At 43.5% G+C, this 27,878-nt stretch overlaps 1 protein-coding gene across 5 annotated transcripts; it reads right to left on the reverse strand.

Annotated features, from left to right (window-relative positions):
* Positions 1-411: 411 nt before the first annotated feature.
* Positions 412-27,878, reverse strand: LOC137304679 (solute carrier family 25 member 44-like). 5 transcript variants are annotated; one of them, XM_067973334.1, is made up of 6 exons: positions 27,640-27,878; positions 21,109-21,142; positions 18,692-18,753; positions 14,210-14,866; positions 12,324-12,451; positions 412-4,897 (listed from the first exon to the last, which is right to left on the reverse strand). In XM_067973334.1, the coding sequence occupies exons 3-6, from the start codon at positions 18,726-18,728 to the stop codon at positions 4,706-4,708; spliced, it is 1,014 nt and encodes a 337-aa protein (XP_067829435.1). In that variant the 5' UTR covers positions 18,729-18,753; positions 21,109-21,142; positions 27,640-27,878; the 3' UTR covers positions 412-4,705. The 5 variants fall into 5 exon arrangements, with proteins under 5 accessions (XP_067829435.1, XP_067829436.1, XP_067829437.1 ...); XM_067973335.1 differs by lacking the exon at positions 21,109-21,142; XM_067973338.1 differs by lacking the exon at positions 412-4,897 and having other exon boundaries at positions 12,374-12,451; positions 14,201-14,866.

The following is a 27,878-nucleotide window of genomic DNA, read 5'->3' on the forward strand; positions in this document are numbered from 1 at the left end:
AACTCGACCTAGCTGCAGTGGTATTACCTCTTTGTGTGTGTGCCAGGCACGTAGAGGCTCATTTTAACCTAACCCGCCCGTCAGGAAAGTGACGGGATCAGGGACAACACTGGTTTTACTCCCCGCCCGATTTTACTCTCCATTGAAGTCAACGGAGAGCGATTTTGGGCGGGGTGAAAAATTGGGGTCCCACCCAATCCCATGGGATTCCCGCCTGGCAAGTTAGGTTTAAATTTCCCCCATAGTTTCCCCAGTGCCAATGGAGCTGGACTTTACTCCCACGGGGTATAGAAGATGCTTGGTGAAGAATGATAATTCAACAGCAATATCTTTCATTAGAACGAGGCACTAGCCAGACAGTTCTTTGATGCAGCTGCATGTTAAAGCAAATGATTAAACCGTATACTGTCGCACAGTCAATCACAGACACAGAAGTTTATCTTTAATACATTAAATATTTGACCACCATTCAGTTCGAGAAGAACAACCTGACAGTAACACTGTGCACTGTGGCAAACAAATCCATCAGAATTCAGCAACTTTTGTTCCAATATTTGCTTGAAAGGATTAAAATCAGCATCTGAACACTGTTCAAACTGTTACCTGTAAATGTGCATGCAGCAATCTTAATCAAACCAGGTTAGATGTTTGCGTCTAAAATGCACTGTGTAGCACTGCAGTAGATAGAAATCTCACCTGTAAATGATTTCTAGCAGCATTTTAAAAAATTGTACAGTACTTCGTTGGAGGATCTGATCAAATCCATGATTGGAAATATTGTGCAATTAGCATTTTACTTTTTAAAAACACAAAGTGCTAATGTAGCAGCAGATACAAGCCTCAAGTTCAGTGCAATACTTGCAGAAGCAGCAGCATTGGGATTACTGAGATATCAAGCGTCCCTGCAAACCTACTTTATTAAAGTATCACACTAACATTAAATGGAGGGATCTGTAATACATGCAGCACAAAGGCTGGAGGGTCTGAGATGAAGTCATAGCCCAGGACACTGAAGCACACTTTATTTAACTGCATCAGATTATGCCCTAGAAATATACACTAGCCTGGTGGAGCTGGTGGCTAGTTTATTTCAGTTTTTAAAAATTCGTTCATGGGATGTGGGCATCGCTGGCGAGGCCGGCATTTATTGCCCATCCCTAATTGCCCTTGAGAAGGTGGTGGTGAGCCGCCTTCTTGAACAGCTGCAGTCAGTGTGGTGAAGGTTCTCCCACAGTGCTTTTTAGGAAGGGAGTTCCAGGATTTTGACCGAGCGACGATGAAGGAATGACGATATATTTCCAAGTCGGGATGGTGTGTGACTTGGAGGGGAACGTGCAGGTGGTGTTATTCCCATGTGCCTGCTGCCCTTGTCCTTCTAGGTGGTAGAGGTCGTGGGTTTGGGAGGTAAGTTTTTAGTAAGTTTCTCTCCATCCTAGCAGCAGGCTTTGTGGCAGCTTTTGTTAATTGAGCTGCCCCTTTATTGCAATCCACATGATATCTCTATTTTAAAAATCTTCCGTCTATATTAAAGAGATGGGACAGGTGGCTCTGTGAGCCGCTTGCCCATGTCTTCAATAGAATCAGGGATAGTTCCCTTAGACTGCAAGCTCGCTCAGGTAGTTCTGACTTTCAAAAAAGGGGACAAATCAGAGCCAGGGAACTACAGACCTATCAGCCTGACGTCCATCATTGGGAAGATGCTTGAAGGGATCCTAAGAGGTGCCCTTCATGATTACTGGGAAAAGGGGGTCATTAAAGATACTCAATATGGCTTCCAGAAAAGGAGGTCGTGTCTTACAAACTTGATTGAATTTTTTGAAGAAGTTACTCGTTAGTGGATATGGGTGATCCGTTTGATAGTGTCTGCTGGACTTTCAGAAAGTCTTTGATGAGGTGCCTCATACTAGGTTACTTCACAAGGTGGAATCTTGTGGTGTCAGTGAGAATTAGCACATCCACTCCTGCAGCCAAAAAGTTGTAGCCAACGAATGTGGGTCAGCCTGGAGGCAGCTTACCAGTGGTGTCCCCCTGGGATCAGTCTGGGGCCCACTACTCAGTTTATATTAATCACCTGGACAGTGGTGTTGGGTGTGTTAGAAGATCGGATTTAATATGAAATGGTCATAAAAGTAAACTAGACTTAGAATCTTGCTTTATTTTATATAGGTGTGTGTTTAATAGTATTAGACTCTGTATTAAAGAACTGTGTCCAGTAAACTATTGAACTGTAATCATATCAGACTGAACAGGCACCAACAGATACTAATTATCCCTTTTAAGATAAACAGATCTTGTGATAACATAACAAGCTTAGAACTGTTTGAGTGTCGACTGAGGGGAACCATGAAAGTTTTACAGGTTGTTGGTTGGACCGCATCTAGAGTACTGCATCCAGTGTTTGCTCCTTCACATGGTGGGTGATAGTGAGCATGGAAAAGATTCAGAGGAGCGCTACGAGAATGATTCCTAGCTTAAAGAACCGTAGTTACTCAGGTAGGCATAAAGAGCTGGGTCTATTTACTCAAGAGCAGCATAGACAGGGGCAACCTGATAGAGGTATATGAAATAATGAAAGGGCTGGATTGCGTACCTATTGATAGATTATTTCAGTTTGACAGATTGGGGAGGACCAGGGGTCATGCATTTAAACTACGCAAAAGTAAAAGCAGGCTGGACATTGGATGGTCCTTCTTTTCACAGACAGTAGTGAGCCTCTGGAAGGAGTTACCAGATTTTTTTCCCCCCTTATTGGCCCTGGGATTTTTTTCCTGCTGTTTGCCTCTCCCAGGAGGTTACTAGGCTGCAGTGGAGGGAGTAGGACGTGCCTGGTTATGATGCTCCAGGCATCACAAGTGTGGGGATGGCTCGATGGACCAGCTGGTCATTTCCTGCCCATCATTTTCATATGTTCATGTGCACTCCCTGAGCCTTTTCGATTATATGTTCATGGGTCCACATTAAGAATGGGAACTGCCTATGTAAACATGCCAGTTGTAATGATGCCCTCTCACCAGGGGAGGTGCTGCAGTGGCAATTACAACGGGCCAATTTTCCATAAACAGTTTACATTATAAATATAGACTCAGGAGTTTATAATAGAAATATAAAAATAAGGACAGAACATATGACTTTAAACTGAGGACATGAATTACGTCTGCGCGCCCTGGTCCAATTATCCCCCGTCCTCTTTCTCCGCTTCATCTGAGGCTACACTTGGTTTTGGGCTTCCTGTGTGAAATGCAACGAGAGATTAACTAGTATTTATCAAAAATGTTATGGCAGTGCGCACTTCCTGTCTTTTTTCCATTATAAATTCCTTTGTAAACTTGTCACATTATAATTACAGTTTCTGCATTTAAGGGGAATTTAAGGGGAAGTTAGATAAGTACATGAGAGAGAAAAGAACAGGAGATGTTGATAGGGTGAGATGAAGTAAATTGAGTGGGAGGAGGCTCGTGTGGAGGATAGATACTGCCATAGCCGAATGGCCTGTTTCTGTGCTGTAAATTCTATGTAATTCCCACCACTGGCAGGAGAGTATAATTACACTGTGACAAGTTTATATTGGTAGTTTCCATTATAAATGTGGACACTGGAATTTATAATGAAAATAAAATTAAGGACAAAATGTCTCACTTTAAAATGGAGACAGAATTATAACTGCACACTCTGGTCCAAATTGTCCCCTGCCCTCTGACCCTGCGTCACCTGAGACTACTCCCGGTCCTGACTCTCCGCGTGCAATTAGAAATACAGAAGTTACCATTGTTTGGTTTGTACGCATCAGAAACAAAATCTTTATGGAAATTTTACAGTTACTTTCTCACAAGTGCAGTACTAACCATCGGATAAAATACAAATTGATATCCATTAAATGCACAGAACTTAATACAACTTACTTAAAAAAAAAAGTGATCTGAGGTGTCTCGCTGCATTGTAGGTGCATTTAAACAGCAGCTTCGGCAGTCTTACCAGCCATGTAAACCGAGAAATGAGAGTCTGAGGAGCCAGTACAAACCAGCTCTCCAAATCTTAAACAAACTCAGGAGGGATTCACTCTGTTCACATCCTACACTGTGAATGCAGTGTTAGTGTATTTATACTGATATACTGGGGGGGGAATTTCACTTATGCCAATATGTTTGCACGTGGTGCCAATAGATCTTCTAAACTCACTACCTCAAATCTTTTCCACCATCAGTGGTAGATGTGTAATTATTAGTGCTGTAACCTTCTATTATACAGCTCAAAATTCTCTCCAAACACAAGCCAAATTTTGACGGCCAAAATCTATCATTGTGCTGCTGGGTATTTTTATAATTCAAGTGGACACAGTATGAGAATTTTACACATCCACCATCAGTCGCACTAACTACACTGTTCATAATGATTTCAACCCCAGCTCACGCATACATCAAACCCTACATTTATGATCAGGGTTACAGAATGTCAGAGATTATGAGTGAATCTGAATGGGGTGTGATAATACTGTATAACACAAAAATGGAAAAAGTTCATTTCTACAATAAAGGACCTTTGCTTTAGTCCAGCACCTGTACAATCACTGATATTTAAAATTGCAAATAGTGAGTGTATGTATAAGATGACACGAATTGTACAACTTTTTGTTAATAGCCGCAGTAGAAATTTGTACTGGTTTGTTTCAATTAAATACAGGCTCAATTAAATACAGGCTCACAGGCAGCTACCACTGCCGAGAATCCACTAGTTCTGGCCTCAGACTGATTTTCTTCAGTGTTTCATAACCAACCACCAAGGCGAGAGCTGTTGGAGCTGAGGATATGACGCGGGCAGACAGTCCCTTGGTCATGCCCCACGCACCTTCTTCTCTCAGAAGCTGCCTGAAAGTTCCAATGATCGAGGACTTTCCCTCCACCTGAAACAGAAAATATTAATGGAACCTCGCAAATTAATGCTGCTGGGAAAATCGACTGCACTTCTAATGGACTTGGGTGGCTTGTCCTGTTCCCTTTGTACACTCATTATCACATCTTCCTCACATTAACCCCCACAAGCTAATTTTATTCATTAAATTTGGATATCTTTCCCAATAACAATTAACAAATTCCTTCCTGTGATTTTCCCCTTAATATTAACCCAGTGTTACTTGTACTGGTCAATAGGTTCTTCTACTGTTAGGCATTGCTCTGCAAGTTGAGGGACCATCTAAATTACTGTTAGATCTTGTCTGTCACTTCGTTCTCAACTCTGCTCTCTCCAGCAATTATGAAGAGTTTATTTACAACAATGAGGGAAACTGATATCAATATTTAAATCATATCCACAATAATTAACCTCCTTTCTAAGGGGAAATAAGCATTTAACTTTCAATTATAGATTCTAGAGTGTGGAAATCATCCCAGTTTCTCTTTCACAGTATTCCTTTCCTTCCTCAAGTTTGATTACCAAAACTGCATACAATATTCTAAGTGCAATCTGTACACTGCATTATTTTAAAATTAATTCTCGGGATGTGGGCGTCGCTGACAAGGCCGGCATTTATTGCCCATCCCTAATTGTCCTGGAGAAGGTGGTGGTGAGCCGCCTTCCTGAACCGCTGCAGTCCGTGTGGTGGAGGTTCTCCCACAGTGCTGTTAGGAAGGGAGTTCCAGGATTTTGACTCAGTGACAGTGGAGGAACGACTGATATATTTCCAAGTCGGGATGGTGTGTGACTTGGAGAGGATCTTGGAGGATGTGGTGTCCCATGTGTCTGCTGCCCTTCTCCATCTAGATGGTAGAGGTCACAGGCATGGAAGGTGCTGCAGTAGAAGCCTTGTCAAGTTGCTGCAGTGCATCTTGTGGATAGTACACACTGCAGCCACTGTGCACCAGTGGAGGACGGAGTGGATGGGCTGCTGATCAAGTGGGCTGCATTACCTCTTTGCACTAATTTCTTGCAAAAACCTCTGACAATTTTATATGCTTTACTAGTTGCACAATAGTTGTGCCAAGACATTTTCAACGACCTGGCACTTTCAAATCCTGCTTATACTTTTGTCCTGAAATGAAGGATTGCCCCAGTTTTTACTTGATTGCAAACTTTAGATTTGCCTGTGATAAGAACGTAAGAAATAGGAGCAGGAGTAGGCCATACAACCCCTCAAGCATGCTCCACCATTCAGTAAGATCATGGCTGATCATCTACCTCAACTCCACTTTCCCAACCTATCCCTATATCCCTTGATTCCTTAAGTGTCCAAAAATCTATCGATCTCAGTCTTAAATATACTCAATGGCTGAGCATCCACAGTCCCTTGGGGTAGAGAATTCCAAAGATTCACAACCACCTGAGTGAAGAAATCTTTCCTCATCTCTGTCCTAAATGGCCGACCCCTTATCCTGAAACTCTCCAGCCAGGGGATACAACCTCTCAGCATCTACCCTGTCAAGCCCTCTAAGAATTTTATATGTTTCAATGAGATTACCTCTCACTCTTCTAAACTCCAGAGAATATAGGCCCATTCTACTCAATCTCTCCTCACAGGACAACCCTCTCATCCCAGGAATCAATCTAGTGAACCTTCGTTGCACCGCCTCTAAGGCAAGTATATCCTTCCTTAGGTAAGGAGACCAAAACTGTTCACAGTACTCCAGGTGAGGTCTCACCAGAGCCCTATATAATTGCAGCAAGACCTCCTTACTCTTATACTCCAAACCATTTGCAATAAAGGCCAACATACCATTTGCCTTCCTAATTGCTTGCTGTACCTGCATGTTAACTTTCTGTGTTTCGTTTACAAGGACACCCAAATCCCTCTGATTACCAACATTTCTTGGTCTCTCACCTTTTAAAAAATATTCTGCTTTTCTATTCTTCCTACCAAAGTGGGTAATTTCACATTTTCCCACATTATACCCCAGCTGCCACCTTCTTGCCCACACACTTAATCTGTCTAAATCCCTTTGCAGTTTCTTTGCGTCCCCCTTACTTTCCCACCTAGCTTTGTATCGTCAGCAAACCTGGATACATTAAACTCGGTCCCTTCATCTAAGTCATTGATATATATTGTAAACAGCTGAGGCCCAAGTGTTAATTGTATCCATGTGATTTATATCAATTAGTATTAATTGTATCCAGGTGGTGCGTATCACTTGGGGCTCTCGTATCCATTTATAAGAGAGCTGATCTAGGGCGTGGTGTGGGTGTAATGTGGAGCTCTGTGAATAAAGGCTTGGAAGCAACTGAAGACCAGGCTCTAGTATTCTATCCTTCACCACCTGTCTATCCAATTTATAACACCAAGCATTGATCCTTGCGGCACCCCATAAGTTACAACCTGCCAACCCAAAAATGACCCTTTTATTCCTATTCTCTGTTTTCTGTCCATTAACCATTCCTCTATCCATGCTAATATATTAACCCCATTCCCATGAGCCCTGATCTTGTGTAACAACCTTTTATGTGGCACCTTATCGAATGCCTTTTGAAAATCCAAAAATACTACATCCACTGGATCCCCCTTATCTACCCTGCTAGTTACACCCACAAAAAACTCTAATAAATTTGTCAAACACGATTTCCGTTTCATAAAGCCGTGTTGACTCTGCCTAATCGTGTTATGATTTTCAAAGTGCCCTGTTACTACATCCTTAATAATAGATTCTAGCATTTTCCCTACTACTGTTGTCAGGCTAACTGGCCTGTAGTTCCCTTTTTTCCCTCCCTTCTTTCTTGAATAGCAGGGTTACATTTACTACTTCCAATCCACTGGGACTGTTCTAGAATCAAGGGAATTCTGGAAGATCAAAACCAACGCATCCACTATCTCTGCAGCCACCCCTTTTAAAACCCTAGGATGTAGGCCATCAGGTCCAGGGGATTTTTCAGCTTTTAGTCCCATTAATTTCTCAAGTACTTTTACTTTACTAATATTAATTACTTTAAGTTCCTCACTCTCATTAGACCCTTGGTTCCCCACCATTTTCTTCTACTGTGAAGACAGATACAAAATATTTGTTTAATGTCTCTGCCATTTCCTTATTCCCCATTATAATTTCTCCTGCCTCTGCCTCTAAGGGACCCATGTTTATTTTTGCCAATCTCTTCCTTTTTACATACTTGTAGAAGCTCTTACAATCTGTTTTTATATTTCTTGCTAGTTTACTCGCATATCAATTTTCTCCCTCTTTATCAATTTCTTGGTCATCCTTTGCTGATTTCTAAAACCCCAATCCTCAGGCTTACTATTCTTTTTGGCAACATTGTAAGCCTCTTCTTTTAATCTAATACTATCCTTAACTTCTCTAGTTAGCCATGGTTGGATCATATTTCCCATGGAGCTTTTATTCTTCAAGGGAATATATATTTATTGAGAATTATGAATTCTTTCTTTAAATGTTCGCCATTGCTTATCTACCATCATATCTTTTAATCTAATTTCCCGATCTACCTTAGCCAACTCGCCCCTTATACTTATGTAATTGGCTTTGTTTAAATTTAAGACTCTAGTTTTGGACTTAACTACATCACTCTCAAACTCAGTATGAAATTCTATCATATTATGATCATTCTTCCCCAGAGGATCCTTAACTATAAGAATACTAATTATCCCTGTTTCATTACACAATACTAGGTCTAAAATAGCCTGTTCCCAAGTTGGTTCCTCGAAATATTGTTCTAGAAAACTGTCTCGAATGCATTCCATGAACTTGTCCTCTAAACTACTTTTGCCAATTTGGTTTGCCCAGTCTATATGAAGTCATTTGGCAAATCCCCTGCCTAAACACGAAGCTTTACTAAATCTTGCTGAACAATAATTGTGTCATGAACCCCACTAGCTTTCCCATACAATTCCAATACCAAGTAATACAAGTACTATTGGTGAAACTGTTAAATTACTTCTGCCCTTCTCTTCGTGGTAAGATTCCGATATAAGGAATTTAAAATCCTGATAAAAAGTGGAAGCAATGTTTAAATTAGACTTTATCCATTTCTTTCACTTTATAAAAAAAAATACATGGTCAACCATAGCATTTAAATGAACAGAAACTGGAATGAAATTACACCCAAATGGCAATTCCGCGATCTCAGCGATGAACTTCATTTGCAGGGAGTGCAGGTTGGAGAATCAGGACTTCAATGCTGCAGCGTTATCAGTGACCCTGGCTTTCTGTTAATGCAGCTCCGCAATGGGAGCGCGAGATTACAGAGTTATCCCAGTGGTCTCTAGGGCTGTTTCTGAACACTTTCAAATTAGTCCTTTTGTAATGTGTTCCTTGCATTTCCCAAGTGTTCAGTAAAGTCATCCTGATTTCTTTTTCTTTCCGTTCCTCCCCATGGGTTTTGAGTTGGGTTCATTTTTAAAACACAGCTGTTTTAAAACTTACTGAATTGTTGTGGATAGTGTTTCTGCCCTAAAAATCAAAACAAACTAAAGAGTAGGACATGACAGGAAATGATTACAAAGAATAAACTTGTAGAGGGAATTTAGGTACATTGAGTCTACAGCACAGAAAAAAGGAAATTCGGCCCAACTGGTCTATGCCTGTGTTTATGCTCCAGAGGAGCCTCCTCCCTCCCTACTTCATTTCACCCTGTCAGTATACCCTTCTATTCCTTTCTCCTTCATGTGCTTATCTAACTTCCCCATTAATGCATCTATGCTTTTTGCCTCAACTCCTCCTTGTGGTAGCACGTTTCACATTCTTACCACTCTTTGGGTAAAGAAATTTCTCCTGAATATTTATCAGTGACTATCTTATATTGATGGCCCCTAGTTTTGGACTCCCCAACAAGTGGAAACATTTTCTCTACATCAACCACATTAAACCCTTTCATTATCTTAAAAACCTCTATCAAGTTGCCCCCCAGCCTGTTTAGTCTTTCCTGATAAGTATATCCTCTCAGTTCTAATATCATCCTTGTGTATCTTTTTTGTACCTTCTATTATTATCCTTTTTATAATATGGAGACCAAAACTGTGCACAGTACTCCAAGTGTAGTCTAACCAAGGTTCTATGCAAGTTTAACATGCTTTTCAATTCTATCACTCTAGAAATAAACCCCAGTGCTTGGTTTGCCTTTTTTACAGCCTTATTAACCTGCATCACCACTTTTAGTGATTTGTGTATCTGCACCCCTAGATCCTTTTGCTCCTCTACCCCATTTAGATGCTTATTATCCAAGCAATATGTGGCCTCCTTATTCTGCCCTACCAAAATGCACCACCTCACACCTCTCTATATTGAAATTCTTGCCAATTACATGCCCGTTCTGCAAATTTATTAATATCTTCTTGCATTTTAACACGTTCTTCTTTTGTATTAACTACACCCCCCCAATTTCATGTCGTCCGCAAATTTTGAAATTGTACTTCCGATTCCCAAGTCCAAATCTTTGATGTAAATTGTGAACAACAGTGGTCTCAACACTGATTCCTGTGGAACACCACTTCCCACCTGTTGCTAGTTTGAGCAGCTACCCTTAACCCCTACTCTGTGTTTTCTGTTTTGTAGCCAGTTTGCTATCCATTCTGCTGCTTGTCCCCGACTCCACATGCTCTGACCTTAGTCATGAGTCTACAATGCAGTACCTTATCGAAGGCCTTTTGAAAATCCAAATATATTACATCTACTGCATTCCCCTTGTCTACTCTTGCTGTTACTTCTTCAAAGAATTCAATAAGGTTGGTCAAGCATGACCTTCCCTTCTGAAATCCGTGCTGACTATTCTTTATTGTATTTTCGGTTTCTAGATGTTTTTCTATTACATCTTTGAGTAAAGATTCCATTACCTTTCCAACCACCGACATTAAGCAAATTGGTCTATAGTTCCCTGGACTTGTTCTATCTCCCTTTTTCAATAGGAATCACATTAGCTGTCCGCTAGTCCTTTGGCACTATTCCCTTTTCTAATGATTTTTATATATATGTAATAGTGCCTCTACTATCTCTTCCCTTACTTTGTTTAATATGCGTGGATGCAATCCATCTGGACCAGGGGTTTTATCCTCTCTACGTTTGATTAGTTTATCAATTACCTCCCCCCTTTCTATCTTAAACGTCTTTATATCTTTTTTGCTCTCCTCTTCCAATGTCCTGCCCACCTTGTTAGTCTCTCTGGTAAGTACTGAGGCAAAGTAACTATTCAATATTTCTGCCATTTTGCTGTCATTACCTGTGAGTTTACCTTGTGCATCCCTTAGTGACTCAATCCGTATCCTGATTTTTCTTTCGTTATTTATATGTCTGTAGAATAGTTTACTATTTCTTTTTATATTCCATGATAGTTTGATTTCGCAGTTCCTCTTTGCTTTCTTAATTGTTTTTTGACATTCTTCCTAACCCCTTTGTCATCCTCTCTCTATGTACTTAGAGTACGCCTTTTTTTTTGCTTCAATTTTACCCTTATCTCTTTACTCAACCATAATGTCATATGACGTACAAACAAATTGCAACAGAAATCTGAACCCTGAGATGAAATTAGTATCTTGTAAACACTCTTGTGCACAGTATTCGCAGGGCCAGTTGGAGCAGTTTTTGTTCCGTTTAGATTTTAATCTTACTGCTGGTAAGCGTCACGGCCATAATAACCCGCAGTTGATCGCAACAAAATAATGAGCTAAAGTGATAGCAATCAGGATCAGGAGCCCTGAATGATTTTCACTTCCTTGGCCCAGAGAAACCCCTTTTGCCACAATTGATTAGATAACTCAGCACAAACTGGGATTAAACCCGGAGCCTTCCTGATCTATGTAGCCCCGTACTGCAATGGATAGTGCGGTTACTTACTAAGCTTGCACGGGAGATCCACGATCATCATTGATATTAAATGGTTATCCCCTTTAGTTCACTAACATTTTTACAAGAACCAATGTGGTTTTTAAGATATTGGCGGTATTGATCATCTTGACACTGTCCAGGACAAACCAGCCCATCCACCACCTTAAACATCCACTCCTTCCACCACCGGTGCACTGTGGCTGCAGTGTGTACTATCTACAGGATACACTGCAGCAAATCGCCAAGAATTATTCGATAGCACCTTCCAAATCCGCAACCTGCACCACCTAGAAGGACAAGGGCAGCAGGTGCATGGGAACACCACCACCTGCAAGTTCCCCTCCAAGTCACACACCATCCCGACTTGGAAATACATCAGCCGTTCCGTCGTCGTCACTGGGTCAAAATCCTGGACCTAACCTAACAGCACTGTGGGAGCACCTTCACCACACGGTCTGCAGCAGTTCAAGAAGAAGACCTACCACCACCTTCTCAAGGACAACGAGGGATTGGCAATAAATGCTGGCTTCACTAGTGACGCCCACATCCTGAGAGTGAATTAAAAAGAAGCACCCTCACCTGAACCCTAGCCCTGATCACATCCATCGGGTTGGTGATTGTAGATGCTGTGGCTGCTGCCAGCGGTCCAGCCACTGCTTGAACGATCAGATGAGGGCAGTTACTGGGAGTCCATTTTGACAGCTGCTCTGTAATTCAGAAACAAGGAAAGACATCAATAGTTAGATGCACACAATCAGAAAATTCTTCACTCAGCTACATGACTCTAATGTTACACGCGCATGATAGCTTTTCCACTGTGAGGAAGAAAGAGTTTTACTACTAGGACTCCTTTTAAAAATTAAATGGTTACAAAGTATGATTATTAACTTTGAGACGCTCATGTTTTGTCATGTGCTTCAGTCTTGAAAAAGCTTTTTGTTTAAACAGTCATTTCTAAAGGTGCAACAGGATTGCTTTCTCGTTCAAGTTTGTGGTCTGTGATTTTCTGGATCTCTCTATTAATAATCTGCACATGGGCCATAAATTACAAGTGAGGGGGCATCTAGGATCATTAGAACTGAAATATTCACGAGGGTTTGCAAAAAAAGATTGTGATACAAAAACACTGGACTTTGAAGGAGCAGCCTTCAAGGGACTGAAGAAAAGGTTAAATAGAACACCAAAATGGCTGGAAGATCTAAGGTAGAAAAGTGCAAAGTATTTAAGGAATGTTGGTAGAGACTACAGTCAAAGTTCATTCTGGCCAAATCTAAACAGATTATGGGGTGAGAACAGCAGCAGGGATAAGCACAAGTATTTCAAAACGTTCAAAGAATTTAGTAAGCAGGAGAATCGGATAAACTATAAGGACATACAAAAAGAGTTCAAATACCAGGGAGATGAGCTAAACACGAGGAGTTAGAAGAAAGAAGGGAACTCAGGCAGAACTTTAGCACCTGGAAGGTAATAGAGTTGTGGAATAAGTTACTGGAGAAAGCCAATGAAGCAGACAATCTAAATGTGAATGAGACAAGTGGATGCATGTCAGGGAATGAAGGGATTCAAGGATACTGCGACACTGGCATTTAAGCGATACAACAACAGTGACATTTAACCGTTACTGTTAGTTTTTATACAGGAGCCGTGATCTAATTCACAGAGTTACATAGAATGTACAGCACAGAAACAGGCCATTCGGCTCAACAGGTCCATGCCGGTGTTTATGCTCCACACGAGCCTCCTCCCTTCCGACCTCATCGAACCCTATCAGCACATCCTTCTATTTGTTTCTCCCTTACTTGTTTATCTAGCTTCCCCTTAAATGCATCTATGCTAGTCGCCTAAACTACTCCTTGTGGTAGCGAGTTCCACATTCTAACCACTCTCTGGGTAAAAAAGTTGCTCCTAAATTCCCTATTGGATTTATTAGTGACTATCTTATATTTATGGCCCCCTAGTTCTGGTCTACCCTGGAAGTGGAAACTCTACGTCTATCTCATCAAACCCTTTCATAATCTTAAAAACCTCTATCAGGTCACCCCCTCAGCCTTCTCTTTTCTAGAGAAAAGAGCCCCAGCCTGCTATATTATTTTTTGTACTGTAGTTACAAAATGGCTGTAATTTGTAACTGCTGTACAATGCTTCAAGCACAATGATAAATCAAGCCTGAAGGAAGCTGAAAACTGAAGCTTAAAACTGAATTATCCCAATTAAGTAGAATTTGCTGAAGAGTAGGAGTTATTTTAGATTTTTCTAAATTCATTCCAACCAAGATTAACGCCAAGTTCTCATATACAAGTAGTTAAAAACTCTTCTCCTTCCCAGTGCACTGCTCTTAACTGCTTTTTAATATGCTACTGAGTACAATGATCAACTTGTAACAAATATTTGATGTCCAACATGTTTATTATAAGGCTGAGATGTAATGAATAGCAGCTGTGCTCATGCTTACATACCTTACATACCTGCAAAGAAGTGATAAAAGGGCCACCACATTGCACTGTTAGGAATGTACGTCAACAAGGAGGCAACATATCCTCTGTAAAACCCTCTTGGGCCATCAACCCTTAAAATCTGAACGATAACCTCCCGTGTTTGTCCAAACGTTTGACCGTACTTTCCTGCAGTTGCAGACAGTTTGAACCTGCCATAGTTTTCTCCCTGGCCCACCATCATCAGGTGCTGAGATATGACATCAATGGGCACAATGATGCTCTGTGCCACAAGAGATGCTGAGCCTCCTGCTATAAACGACTTAATGGCATTATTATTGCTGTAGTTGGACACGTACTTGCGCACCAGCTCGTAGGTTGTGATATACCCTTGGCCAGAGATTAGGGTGAACGTATTCACGAGAAAGCCTCTGTAAAGTCCTCGTACACCCTCGGTTCCTAGGATTTTAAAGAATGCATCAAAAGTGCCTTTGTAAAGGCTCATCCCCCTTTGGACCTGAAGCCTTGTCCTTATCAGTGTGACTGGATACACTGCAAGCCGGATCGACAGAGTCATAAAAACACCAAAAGAGTAAAATTTTTTCTTGTCCAGGTCCTCCCATTCTATTATCTGAATGTTTCGCTTTTCTTGCATTTTTGGCCACTGCTGCTCCTGATGTCCACAGTAATCTGTAAAAGGTCAGGAAGGGTACTCAGTTTCAGAACTACTAATGTCTTTAGGTTGACTTTATCCACTTTAGAAATTCTAAAGTCCTTATTTTCTTCCCAAGTTGTACATAAAATTCAGGTTGACTAAAGGGCATTTGATGCATCGAGGTTCCTCCCTCCAGTACATAAACTCTCCCAGCATGGCATGTAATTTGGATGACCCCCAAAATTAACGTTAAATAGCGCATTATATCAACTGAACGAAAAAGATGTTGCCTTGCTCGCACGCACTAATGTGTTCTCCCCTTACAGAGTGTCTCTCGAGGCCGGTGATTCCATGGTGAGCAGTGGCCCTCCAGCATCACTTTCAAGTCTGAATGTGTGAACTGAGATAGCAAGTGCCAGTAGCCTATTTAACTGTGGAGGGTATCAGAGCCAAGACCCGTCTTGTCAAAATTCATGAACTTTCCAACACAGGGGCTGTGGGCATCACTGAATAGCAATCCTCTCCCATCTCTTCCCTCACTAACCCAGGTACACTGTTGCCAATTGTAGCATCCAGAACAAATGGTTGCCAATCGAGGACTACACCAGCCAGATATGTGTTCACCACTGCAGTAGCACCACGACCTCTACCCCAATCCTCTTGATGCTGAGAAGACATTTAATTGGGTAGAGTGGGACTGCCATCTCCCCATGCTCGAGAATGGTCTTTGGAGAGACATTGGGGCTAATTTTAATCCCAAAGAACAGGTGGGCTGGGGGCAGGTGGGTAGTCAAAATTGTAGATTTTAGCAGCAGGACTGCAATTGCGGGCTCCAACGCGCCCATTTCCGGGTTTAACCCAGGCCCGTTGCATCCAAAACCCAGAAGTCCCGTCCCCACTTATAGGTGGATTGTTAAAGGGGCAATGCACTTCATTGAAATATTTGAGGTACTTAATTTTTTGTTGATTTGAATTCTGAAACTAATTTAGCCTCACCTGCACAGGTTTCCCGGGGCTCATGAATCTCGGCCGATGACAGGAGGCAAGAAGGGCCAGATCCATGAGGTAAGTGCCTTTATAGCACTGCTTGTGGGCCAGGAGGAGCAGGAGTGCTCTCCAGGCCCAACAAACTTACTTGCCACGATCGGATCACCATGATCGTCCAAACCACAACAATGTCCAAGACCCCTCCCCCACAAATGGGAGCCCCCCCCGCCCCAATGGCCGAGACCCTCCTCCCGATATCCAACTTTTCCGATGACTCCCAATCTCCAACTCTTCCGGTGACTCGATCATTTCCCAGTCTTTTTCTCCATGGCCCCACCCGACATCAGGCCCCCGCCCCCCCCCCCCTCCGTTTGTCCTCCACAGCCTACAATCTCTTCCCCCTCCCACCCCACCTCCTCTCTGATTCCTGGCTCCTTTCCCTCCCTCCGGCAGCCAGCCTGTCAATGTGGCTGGCTGTCGCGGGGGAAACCTGGAAGCCAAAATAATTACCTTCAATTGAGTTACAATTGTAGATTCCGGCGCATTCAACTCACTTCCGGGTTTCCCACGCAAATATATATCCACCCGCCCAGTTCTCAGCTCCAGGTCAAAATCATGCCCATTGAGTTCGAACCCTTTACTCACATTCCATATCCGTATTATACACCAATTGCCACACAATCCCCTATTCTACTTCCATACAGCAGCTAGAAAAGGCTGTCCCCTTCTCTCTGCTCTGGCCATTGAACCATCCACAGTAGCCATAAGAACAATGAGATCCGTGGAATGCAAACTAGAGGTGCCAAAAACAAAACACCACTGTATGCAGACGTCATATTAATACATGTAACCAGCCCCACTACTTCACTACCTATCGCTTCCCAAGTCATCAGGGATCTTGGCCAGCTCTCAGGTTACAAACTAAGCCTCAATAGAAGGCATGTCTCTTACGCAAGACATTCCTGCACAGATATAACGAATTCTACCCTTGTATGCTCAGATAAAGGTTTCAGATACCAATCAGTATAGAAAAAACTACTCCCATTTATGGCCGGTATAAACAACACCCTAGAGAAAGCAGCCTATCCATATCACTCCTTGAATAAGCAAACACAACGATTCAGATGAATGTGGTATCTCAGCTCTTTCATCTGTTCCAAAGGGTACCTGCCAGGGTTTGGCTCAACAGTTACACGATCTTGACAGGTGCACAGCCATGTTCCTCCAGGCAGGCAAGTGATTCCTAAAACTCAAGGGACAACTTTGCCTTCCAAACCGTAGCTGCAATGCAGCAGCCCAGCTTAGAGGAACTGTGGCTTGGGCAGAATCTGTGGGCCGAAACCTCCCAACCCATTCCCGTCTTAACTTGTCCTTCGTACACCCTGACATATCCCAGAGTCACATTAACATTATCAATCTGGAAAGTGGCCTGCACTTTACTAAAGATCAGGTCTGTCAACTCTCTCTCCAATCTGACGCAAAAAAAAGAACTTCCAAGTGTGCTTGCTATAAGTTGGCTCTAAGCCTGGCACGAGAAGGGAATCACTAGGTTCGGACAGCTTCTCCACAAGGCACAACGTCCTTCCTGCAGCTACCAGCCAAATTATACCTCACTCAGCAGGATCTATTCAGTTGCCTTCAAATCATACACTTCTTCTAAGAAGCCAACGACACTTCAAAAACTCCAGTGAGAACTGATCTCCCCCCCCACCCAGAGCTACAGATACTCACTCCCAGAGACTCAAGTATATCCTACCCCTGTACACTGCACTCACTTCTGCATTGATAGACTCCACAGAAAGTTTTAAAGGGAGCTTGCTAGAAGGACCCAGGCAATTACCATTTGTACTATTGCACAAGGGCCAACTTCAAATCAGACACAAAGCATACCACAACCCGCATGGAATTCACGGATTCCACGCCTACGTGTTGCATGAATACCGGAGCGAGTGAAGCTGGGATGGCATGCTCCTGCACACCCTCTGATCCTGCTCCCAAGATCCAATCAGTCTGGGTAGCAATCTGAGATAGCACAAAGGCCATGACCCAACACTGAGATGGCTCAGACCCACGCCTGTGTTTGCTGGGCCTGTCTCAAGGATGCACAGACTGGCACAACTCTCACTATTAGCTAAGCCCTGCCCCCACAAAAATGTGGATTGAGCACCTTTGGGACTCATGCTGTTCAGTGATGTAGCCTTCACTTAAAACTGAACGTACCAAACTTCATTCCAGAGGCTCACACAAGCTCCAGCTAACCAACCCCACATGATTTGTATTATCATGCTGTTGCCAGACAGATATCTGAAGGAAAACCACCACCTTCTCGCTGGTGCACCCTAACCCTAACCCTAACCCAACCCACTCCGCCCTCAGAAAAGGTAGGATAGCCCTGTGCACAACTATCCACTCCGACCCTGAAGCAGGTAAGACTTTAGAAATATTGACAACTATGCCATTAGTGTACCCTTCTGTAAATGTCATTAAATGTGCAACCACACTAACATATAAACTAATATACGATCTTTCTCTTTAAAGGATTTTCTAATAAACATGCTCATACCTTAACTGATAGTTGTTAAATGTTTGATTTTCCTCTTGAAATAAAGCTGATATATAAAATATTTTTAAAAATCTATATATAAATATAAAATAATACATATAAAAAATCTTCCCTATCCTTAAAAGGCTCATTTTCACCCCCAGCTCAGTTCCAACCACTCTCAAATCAGAGAAACGCAGAACTCTGTGCATGTGCACATAAAGCGTGCTTACTACAAGGATTTTAAACCTGACACATGAATGAATCAACATCTTCACTACAAGGCAAAGATCCTGTCCTTCCAACAGCTAACAGACAAATTTGAACTCACCCAGCACGTCCTCTAAATCAGACAGATTCAACCTCATCCAATATAAATTGCTTCCTCTCCATCTAGAGAATGCCAATAAAAATTTGTATTAAAATAAAAGCTAGCTTGCCCGAGCATTATTTCTAGCCTTCCTCCCATCCCTGCCGCTGAGCTCTGCAGCGTTATTCAGCAGCTACTAATTTTGCTGCCTCAGACACCACTTGATCCACATCAAGGACATGACAGGACAGGCTACTAATCTGCAGGCTTTTTAAATATAAATATAGTAGGTCATTGACATGTTGAAAAATAAATGAATGGGATCCTGGGTAGACCTTTAATGGTAGGTGTTCACAAGGAAGGAAAAAAACTCAAAAAATTTCCTCCATTTCTTAAAACAGAGGCAGTGTTGCATTTCATCCTGAATCGGACACCCCATCCCTTTCAAAAGGCATTTGATAAAGTGCCGCACAATAGGCTTGTCATCAGGATTGAAGCCCATGGAATAAAGGGGGCAGTAGCAGCATGGATACAGAATGGCTAAGTAACAGGAAGCAGAGAGTAGTGGTGAACGTTTGTTTTTCGGACTGGAGGGAGGTATATAGTGATGTTCCCCAGGGGTCGGTACTAGGACCTCTGCTTTTCTTGATATATATTAATGACTTGGACTTGGGTGTACAGGGCACAATTTCAAAATTTGCAGCTGACACAAAACTTGGTAATGTAGCGAACAGTGAGGAGGATAGTGATAGACTTCAAGAGGATATAGACAGGCTGGTGGCATGGGCTGACACATGGCAGATGAAATTTAACGCAGAAAAATGCGAAGTGATACATTTCAGTAGGAAAAATTAGGAGAGGTAATATAAACTAAAGGGCACAATTCTAAAAGGGGCACAGGAACAGAGAGATCTGGGGGTATAAATCGTTGAAGGTGGCAGGGCAGGTTGAGAAAGCAGTTAACAAAGCACACAGGATCCTGGGTGTTATAAATAGAGTGGTTCGGCCACAACTGGAGCATTATGTCCAGTTCTGAGCACTGCACTTTAGGAAAGATGTGAAGGCCTTAGAGAGAATGCAGAAGAGATTTACTAGAATGATTCCAGGGATGAGGATAGACTGGAGAAGCTGGGGTTGTTCTCCTTGGAACAGAGAAGGTTGAGAAGAGACTTGATAGAAGTATTCAAAGTCATGAAGGGTTTAGACAGAGTAGATAGAGAGAGACTGTTCCCGTTGGCGGAAGGGCCAAGAACCAGAGGACATAGATTCAAGGTGATTGGCAAAAGAACCAAAGGTGATATGAGGAAAAATCATTTCACACAGTGAGTGGTTAGGATCTGGAATGCACTGCTCGAGGGGGTGGTGGAGGCAGATTCAATCATGGCTTTCAAAAGGGAACTGGATAAGTACTTGAAAGGAAAAAATTTGCTACGGGGATAGGGCGGGGGAGTGGGACTAGCTGGATTGCTCTTACATAGAGATGGCATGGACTCGATGGGCCAAATGACTCCTTCCACGCTGTAATCTTTCTTTCTATCCCGTTATTTTCCTTTGCCTTTAATGCACTTACCAATACTAAAAAAGAAACTTCAGAAGGCAGCTAATGGGAACACTGTCTTTGTATCACCCAGGTCTTTTTTAACAAACATTTCCATCCTTTTTTGTTCTGATAGTCATGTGATTTACAACAATGTTCAAGGATAATTTGTCGACTGCCTCTACCAAACTGATTTAAAGAGGTCTTAAGTCAATCAAATTGCAGATGATGCTGGAAATTAACTGTCAAAAAATACCTTTTAAATGCACGGATTAATTTGCATAACAGTATATCTAATACTGTTGCAGCCAAAACTTCACAAATTTGAAGTTGCAGTCCCCTCCTTACAGAAAAGGTTTTAGACTGGTGTGTGATAGAGCAAACATTTTTAGGCTTCTTGAACCTTTGTCTTCCACAAGAAAGTTTGATCATTTGCTCTCAAGTGTGCAAATCAATGGCATTTGAAGTTGGTGGTAACCAACTGATTCTTCAGATAGTATCTACAAATCTATAGATCCTACCATCTACGCTGACTTTATTAATAATTGGTGAGGTTGCTGCTTCATAAAGAGAGGCAAGAAAAGGTAGGTCCTTATAACTCCAACAAGTGTGCACCTGTCAACTGTGGTCCAGGGAAGCTCAGTCTGTGAGTAATCAGGTACCACCTCCCTCCCTGATGGGTTTTATTTGAACATGAACATCTGACCAAAACACTAAGCTGTAATTTCTTACTGAGTCCACGTTTTGCAACAGGCTGAATATTGTTCCTTCCATATTTCTTGATCCATATCACCCATCAAACCATTTCTATGAAGTGGTGGGGTGCTACAATATCATTATTTAGCCACTTTTAGCAAGCTGGCTGCTGGAATACAATGTGCCGACACAGAACTGTACTCACTAGAGGCTGTGGTTCACTCCCATGCTGTTTTGGGCTGTGGGAACAGAATAGCAAAATGGCAGGTCGATGAATTACACTAAAAATATTAATTTTAAACCAGACTCCGCAACATGGATCTTTTCTGAGGAACATTTTATTTTAAAATGTGTCATATTTTCCAACAAGGCAGTGCCACCTATTTATGCAAAAAAAATCCCTCAAATGCTGCTTGTTTCCAAAGAAATACATAAACTCCTATCTATTGATTTACCAATCACAGGTTTTGCAATAAGTGACAAGACTAGGAATTAACTCATTTTGTAATGCTAATTGAAATTAAATAGGTGAAGTCAAGCATGCATAAGTAGCAATCAACTCCCTTAACTGTCAGCAGCATACATGTTAAAGCTAAATTATAAAATATGACACACACACACAGCAATTTTGTTCCTGGAAAATGTGGTATCATTAGAAGCAGGAATGAGTTCCACAACTGCAGTGTGCTGGCCAGCCTTACTCTCCAGATACAACCTAAATTTGAAAGGGCAAAATCTATTACTCTCCTTCACAATTCAAGTATGAGGTTCACACAACTCTCATTCCACTTGTCTTGAAGGAAAAATTTGCATGGCTATGTGGTAAGAGTGGGACTAATTGGATAGCTTTTTCAAAGAGCTGGCACAGGCATGATGGACTGAATGGCCTCCTTCTGTGCTGTATGATTCTATGAAAATCTGTTATCCTATTGCAACTCTAAAATCCATTGGATGTTCAATAATCAAAAGAAAGAATTTGCATTCATATAGCGCCTTTTATCTCAGGATTTCAAATCTCCTCTTAACCTTCTCAGCTCTAAGAAGAAGAACCCCCGTTTCTCCAGTCTATCCACGTAACTCAAGATCCTAATCCCTGGAATCATTCTAGTGAATCTTTTCTGTACCCTAAGGCCTTCACATCCTTCCTAAAGTGTGGTGCCCAGAATTGGACACAGTACTCCAGTTGTGGCCAAACCTGCCTTTTATAAAGGTTCAACATAATTTCCTTGCTTTTGTACTCTATGCCTTTATTCATAAAGCCCAGGATCCCGTATGCTTTTTTAACCACTTTCTCAACCTGTTCTGCCACTTTCAAAGATTTTTGTACATATACTTCCAGGTCTCCCTGTTCCTGCATCCCCTTTAGAATTGTACCATTTAGTTTATATTGCCTCTCCTCATTCTTCCTGCCAAAATGTATCACTTCGCACTTCTCTGCTTTAATTTTCATCGGCCATGTGTCTGCTCATTCCACCAGTCTATTTATGTCCTCTTGAAGTCTATCACTATCCTCCTCACTGTTTACTACACTTCCAAGTTTTGTGTTGTCTGCAAATTTTGAAATTGTGCTCTGTACGTCCAAATCATTAATATATATATTTAAAAAAGCAGTGGTCCAAGTACCGACCCTGGGAACACCACTGTATACCTTCTTCCAGTCCAAAAAACAACTGTTCACCACTACTTTCTGTTTCCTGTCACTTCGTCATTTTCATATCCATGCTGCCACTGCCCCTTTTATTCCATGGACTTCAATTTTGCTGACAAGCCTATTATGTGGCACTTTATCAAAGTCCATATACACATCAACCGCATTGCCCTCATCAACTCTCTCTGTTACCTCATCAAAAACTCAATCAAGTTAGTTAAACATGATTTGCCTTTAACAAATCCGTGCTGACTTTCCTTTATTAATCCACACTTGTCCAGGTAACTATTAATTTTGTCCCAGATTATCGTTTCTAAAAGCTTCCCCACCATCAAGGTTGAATAGCGCAATGGGATCTTTTATGTCCACCTGAGAAGGCAAACAGGGCCTTGGTTTAATGTCTCATTCGAAAGTTGGCACCTCTGACAGTGCAGCTCTCCCTGCGCTGGAGTGTCAGCATAGATTATGTGCTCAAGTCTCTGCGCTCATCTATTTCTAGAATAGTTTTAATGGGAGGAACAACAAAGAGGGACATCACAGATTTGAGATTTTCACTGTTAATGAGGAAAATTCACTGAAAACCTTAGAAATGGTGGGGGGTGGGTGTGAAAGATTTTTTTTAAAGAAACAGACTTTTGATGCTGGGTTTATATATTGTAGAAAGTTTCAGATGACTTATATGGATAATGAGTCTACAACATTAATAAAAACTGACATTCCAAAATTAGACATTGTCAAAAACCGTTAATAACTGCTGCTTCTCCCTCATGCTAGGCTCCTGGGAAATTAATATGAATACGATTACCTTTTTAAATTCAGGGTGCATTTCCCACATTGCTGAAGCTGCCTCCAAGAAGCTGTTTGCTTTCCTATTGAGCACTTCTTTCCCCCTCAGTAACTTGTCACACTTTATAAATCCAAAGGCTTGCCAAGACTTTACTTGAGGAAGCTCTTCCAACACTTCTCTCACACTCCTAGACACGATACAAGAAGTTCAGCGTCTAATAGTTGTCCCCTCTCCCACTCACCTTTCCAACCTCTTCTTGTGTAACTGCCGCAACTGGATCTTGGCTTTTCTCTGCTACCCTCACCCCCGCCCTCCCCACCAAGCTGCAAATCCACTATCCAACATGTCCTTCCTCCTCCCACATCCTCAGTCTTGTCCGCACCTTGGTGAGGGAGCATGCAGTGTCCATGCTCAAGGCCGTCCACGACCTGTGGGCACTGCATAGAGGGGCAGAAATTCAAGTTAGGCAGTAATGTAAAATGGGCAGTATCGCATCAGCCACCCAGTATACTGCAGCCTGATATTCAGTCCCATTGACTTCAATACAACTGAATATCAAGCGAGGCGTAGAACAGGCAGCTGAGACGGTAATGGCTGCTATCTTCTAAGACAAATTTCTACCCCCAGGGCGACTAACAGACACACACATTATTGTTTTTTATGTTTCTCTTTTGGTTCTGTTGAAATTGGACTTGATGGGCTCTATTTTAGCACCCGCGATCGGGTGCGTTCCTGGCAGGGGGGGGGGCTCCGAAAATCGGGGATTCCCGGGGCGAGGCGGGAGCCCGGCTCCAACCCGCCCACTTCCAGGTTTCCCACAGACGTGCGCAGCCCCTGCATGTGGGACTCCCGCCGGCAATGAAAGCCGGCGGAATGCCACTTAAGGTATTTATTTTGGTATTTCAGGTCGTTTACAGACCTGATTAACGAGATATTCCACGAGGGTTGGAATTTTACAAACAACTGGGACTGTTTCCCGTACTGGGGGAAACATTCCCAGTTCAAATGGACCTGTTGCAGCCATCAGCCTGTGGCAGCTGCGAAGGTCCATTTGACAGGGGTGGGGGGAGACCCTCACTCATTGCAGGAGGCCACTTTGTCACTTTGGACAAAGTTTGGCCTCCACCACCCCCCTCCTAACAATATAAATCACCAACTTGCACACTTACCCCGGTGTCCAGAGACATGTACCTACCTTTTGGACCCCCTCAGATGTACATCTTCCAGATGGGGGCTGCCACAGCTGCAGTCATGACCTCCTCGGAGGGTGAACAGCATCACCAGCCTCGCTGTCCACCTCTGACATGTGGAACTCCACAACACAGTGCTGTGACACATCCACCTGCACAGCAGGAGGGAGGGCAACCGCAGAGAGAGATGCGTCGCAGAGGGCACTACCCTCACCACAGGGTCCACAGACCGAGGCTCAGCTTCCTGGACCTCTCTGAGCAGCAATGCACACGGAGGCTCAGAGTCACTCGACATGTAGTCATGGACATCTGCAGCCTCCTTCATGCCAAGCTGCTCCCGACTGGCCCGAGCACCATCTTCTTACCTGTCGCTGTCAAAGTCACCACTGCCCTCAACAACTTCTCCTCCACATCCTTCCAGGGTGCCACCAGGGACATCGCCAACGTCTCTCAGTCGTCTGCACAAAAGAGCCCTGCAAATACACCTACACCCACTCTGCAGTAACACAATGGGTGGCATCAGTAGTGGGTCCTCATAGTGATCCACAGGAAAGGGCATTATTGCACAAACCAGACAAGATTCGCAAAGACGTGGCAGTAGTGGTGCCAATATAATATGTGGTGTGAGTTGGTCAGAAATTAAATATAAGTAAAAACCATGACAAACCCTCAAACACCCTTGTGCATCCCCTTCATGCTCACGACACGTTTGCCTTATGCTGCCTACTGCACATATGTGATGCATGCCCTGTGGCTGCAGCACAGGTAGTGGCAGGTTGAGTGAGGCTGACTGAGAGAGATGCATGAGAGGGTGAGTATGAGATAGAGCCATGAGATTGTATGAGGATTGGGTTGAGTGGTAGTGGCGGGATGAGTACTGGCGAGGTGAGTAAGTGCAGGTAAGAGGAGGATGAGGTTTGAGTGGGTGTGAGGGGTGATGTGACAGAGTAGTGTTGGCAGTGCAGAAGGAGATGTGGGGTGGGGGCGGTGACGTGGCAGACGGAGTGTAGGGGAATGAGTAAGTGTACTCACTTTGGCTGACCTACTGAGGTCATTGCAGCGCCTCCTGCACTGTATGCAGGTGGGCGATATGTTGATGGTGCAGGTGACCTCCTCTGCCACCTCGAGCCAGGCCTTCTTGGTGGCAGAGGCAGGCCGCTTCCTCCCGTCCACCGGGGGGGGAAGATCTCTGTCCTCCCCCTCCTCACCCCATCCAATGATACCTGGAGTGAGGCATCATTAAACCTGGGAGCAGCCTTCCCCCTGGGCTGCTCCGTGCTGTAATTTTTCCTATTTCTTGCAGCATCAGTCAGTGGAGGACTGCCCCTTTAAATAGAGCTCCTCCAGCTGACAGACCTTACTGCGCATGCACAGCTCGCCCGCCGCACAGCTCAGCAGCGGGGAACCCGGAACAAGAGGTAAGTGGATCCAATCAGCCTGCAATTGCGTTCGGGGCAGACTGATTTCACTGGGCGAACCCGCCGCCCTGGTAACATCGGGCCCGATGTTTCAATTCTTTTATTAGTTGTTTTATTGTAAGCACCCTTGGACCACAGGTTAGTGTGTATTAGTGGTGCCCTTGTGGTGCTGATAAGGTTGCCAACTCTGGTTGGATGTATTCTGGAGGTATCATCACATGACCCCCTACCTCCAACTGCCCCGCCAGCCTTTTATGCCATCTCCAATATTATTATAGCTAATAAATGAAAGTTTTCAAAGAAAGTAAACAAAAACACACAATTATTTTTAATGCTCCTATGATTTTCCACCCATGGTTCCTCGCCACAGTGATCAGGAGATTAATCTTTAATTCCAGTGGGTAGCACTCTTGCCTCTGAGTCAGAAGGTTGTGGGTTCAAGTCCCACTCCAGAGACTTGAGCGTGTAACGTAGGCCGACACTCCCAGTGCAGTACTGAGGGAGTGCTGCACTGTCGGAGGTGCCGTCTTTCTGATGAGACGTTAAACTGAGGCCCCGTCTGCCCTCTCAGGTGGCGGTAAAAGATCCCATGGCACTATTTCGAAGAAGAGCAGGGGAGTTCTCCCCAGTGTCCTGTCCAATTTTGATCCCTCAACCATGATCACTAAAACAGATTATCTGGTCATAGAAAATAGGAGGAGTAGGCCATTTGGCCCTTCGAGCCTGCTCCACCATTCAATATGATCATGGCTGATCCTCTATCTCAATACCATATTCCCGCTCTCTCCCCATACCCCTTGATGCCTTTTGTGTCTAGAAATCTATCTAGCTCCTTTTTAAATATATTCAGTGACTTGGCCTCCACAGCCTTCTGTGGTAGAGAATTACACAGGTTCACCACCCTCTGAGTGAAGAAATTTCTCTTCAGCTCAGTCCTAAATGTCCTACCCCGTATCCTGAGACCGTGATCCCTCATTCTGGATCCCCCAACCAGGGAAAACATCCTCCCTGCATCCAGTCTGGTCCAGCCGTGTCAGAATTTTATATGTTTCAATGAGATCCCCTCTCATTCTTCTAAACTCGAGTGAGTACAGGCCGAGTCGACCCAATCTCTCCTCAAACGACAGTCCTGCCATCCCAGGAATCAGTCTGGTGAACCTTCGCTGCACTCCCTCTATGGCAAGTATCAAATTACTGTTTGTGGGAGCTTGCTGTGCGCAAATTGGCTGCTGCCTTTCATACATTACAAAAGTAACTACACTTCAAAAGTATTTCATTGGCTGAAAAGCGTTTTGGGACGTCCTGAGGTTGTGAAAGGAGCTATATAAATGCAGGTTCTTTCTTTCCTGGAGGGTTGGCAACCCTAGGTGCTGAGTTTTGTCAGGTGACACTGGGGCATCTCAGGCCACCCCTATTAGTCCGATTAAATCGGCCCGAGGCCGCCTGCTGCTCGAACAATTTCTGCCCTCAGGCCTCCAATATCCATACCGGTAAAACAATACCTCGGGGCTTCTCTATTAAGGCCCAGGGCCATCGCCCCGGATTAGTAGCTGTAATGTTAACGCCCAGCGCTGCCGATCTTTCCCGCCCGCCCGCCCCAGGTATCGTTTAAACAAAAAAAATAACCGTGAACGCTGCGCTGACGGCGCCTCCCAGTCCCGACAAACCGACAGCCCCGGCGCCGACTCCTCACCAGGCCTCCCGCCACTCGGCTCCTTCCCGGTTCATCGGACGCCCGCGCGGGTCAAAGGTCAAGCTCTCAACCACCAGAAGCAGCCCCATTCGGAGCGTTGACCGGAACCGACCGAAGGATTCGCTCCGACGGGAACTTTCAATATTTTAAAAAGGAAGAAAAGGGGGAACCGTTAACACTGCCGACATAAAGCAGCCGGCCGGAGAGCCGGTTGCTAGCGAGGGCTCGGACCGAGCGCC

Source organism: Heptranchias perlo, chromosome 38 (genome assembly GCF_035084215.1).
Source record: "Heptranchias perlo isolate sHepPer1 chromosome 38, sHepPer1.hap1, whole genome shotgun sequence".
Classification (NCBI taxonomy): domain Eukaryota; kingdom Metazoa; phylum Chordata; class Chondrichthyes; order Hexanchiformes; family Hexanchidae; genus Heptranchias; species Heptranchias perlo.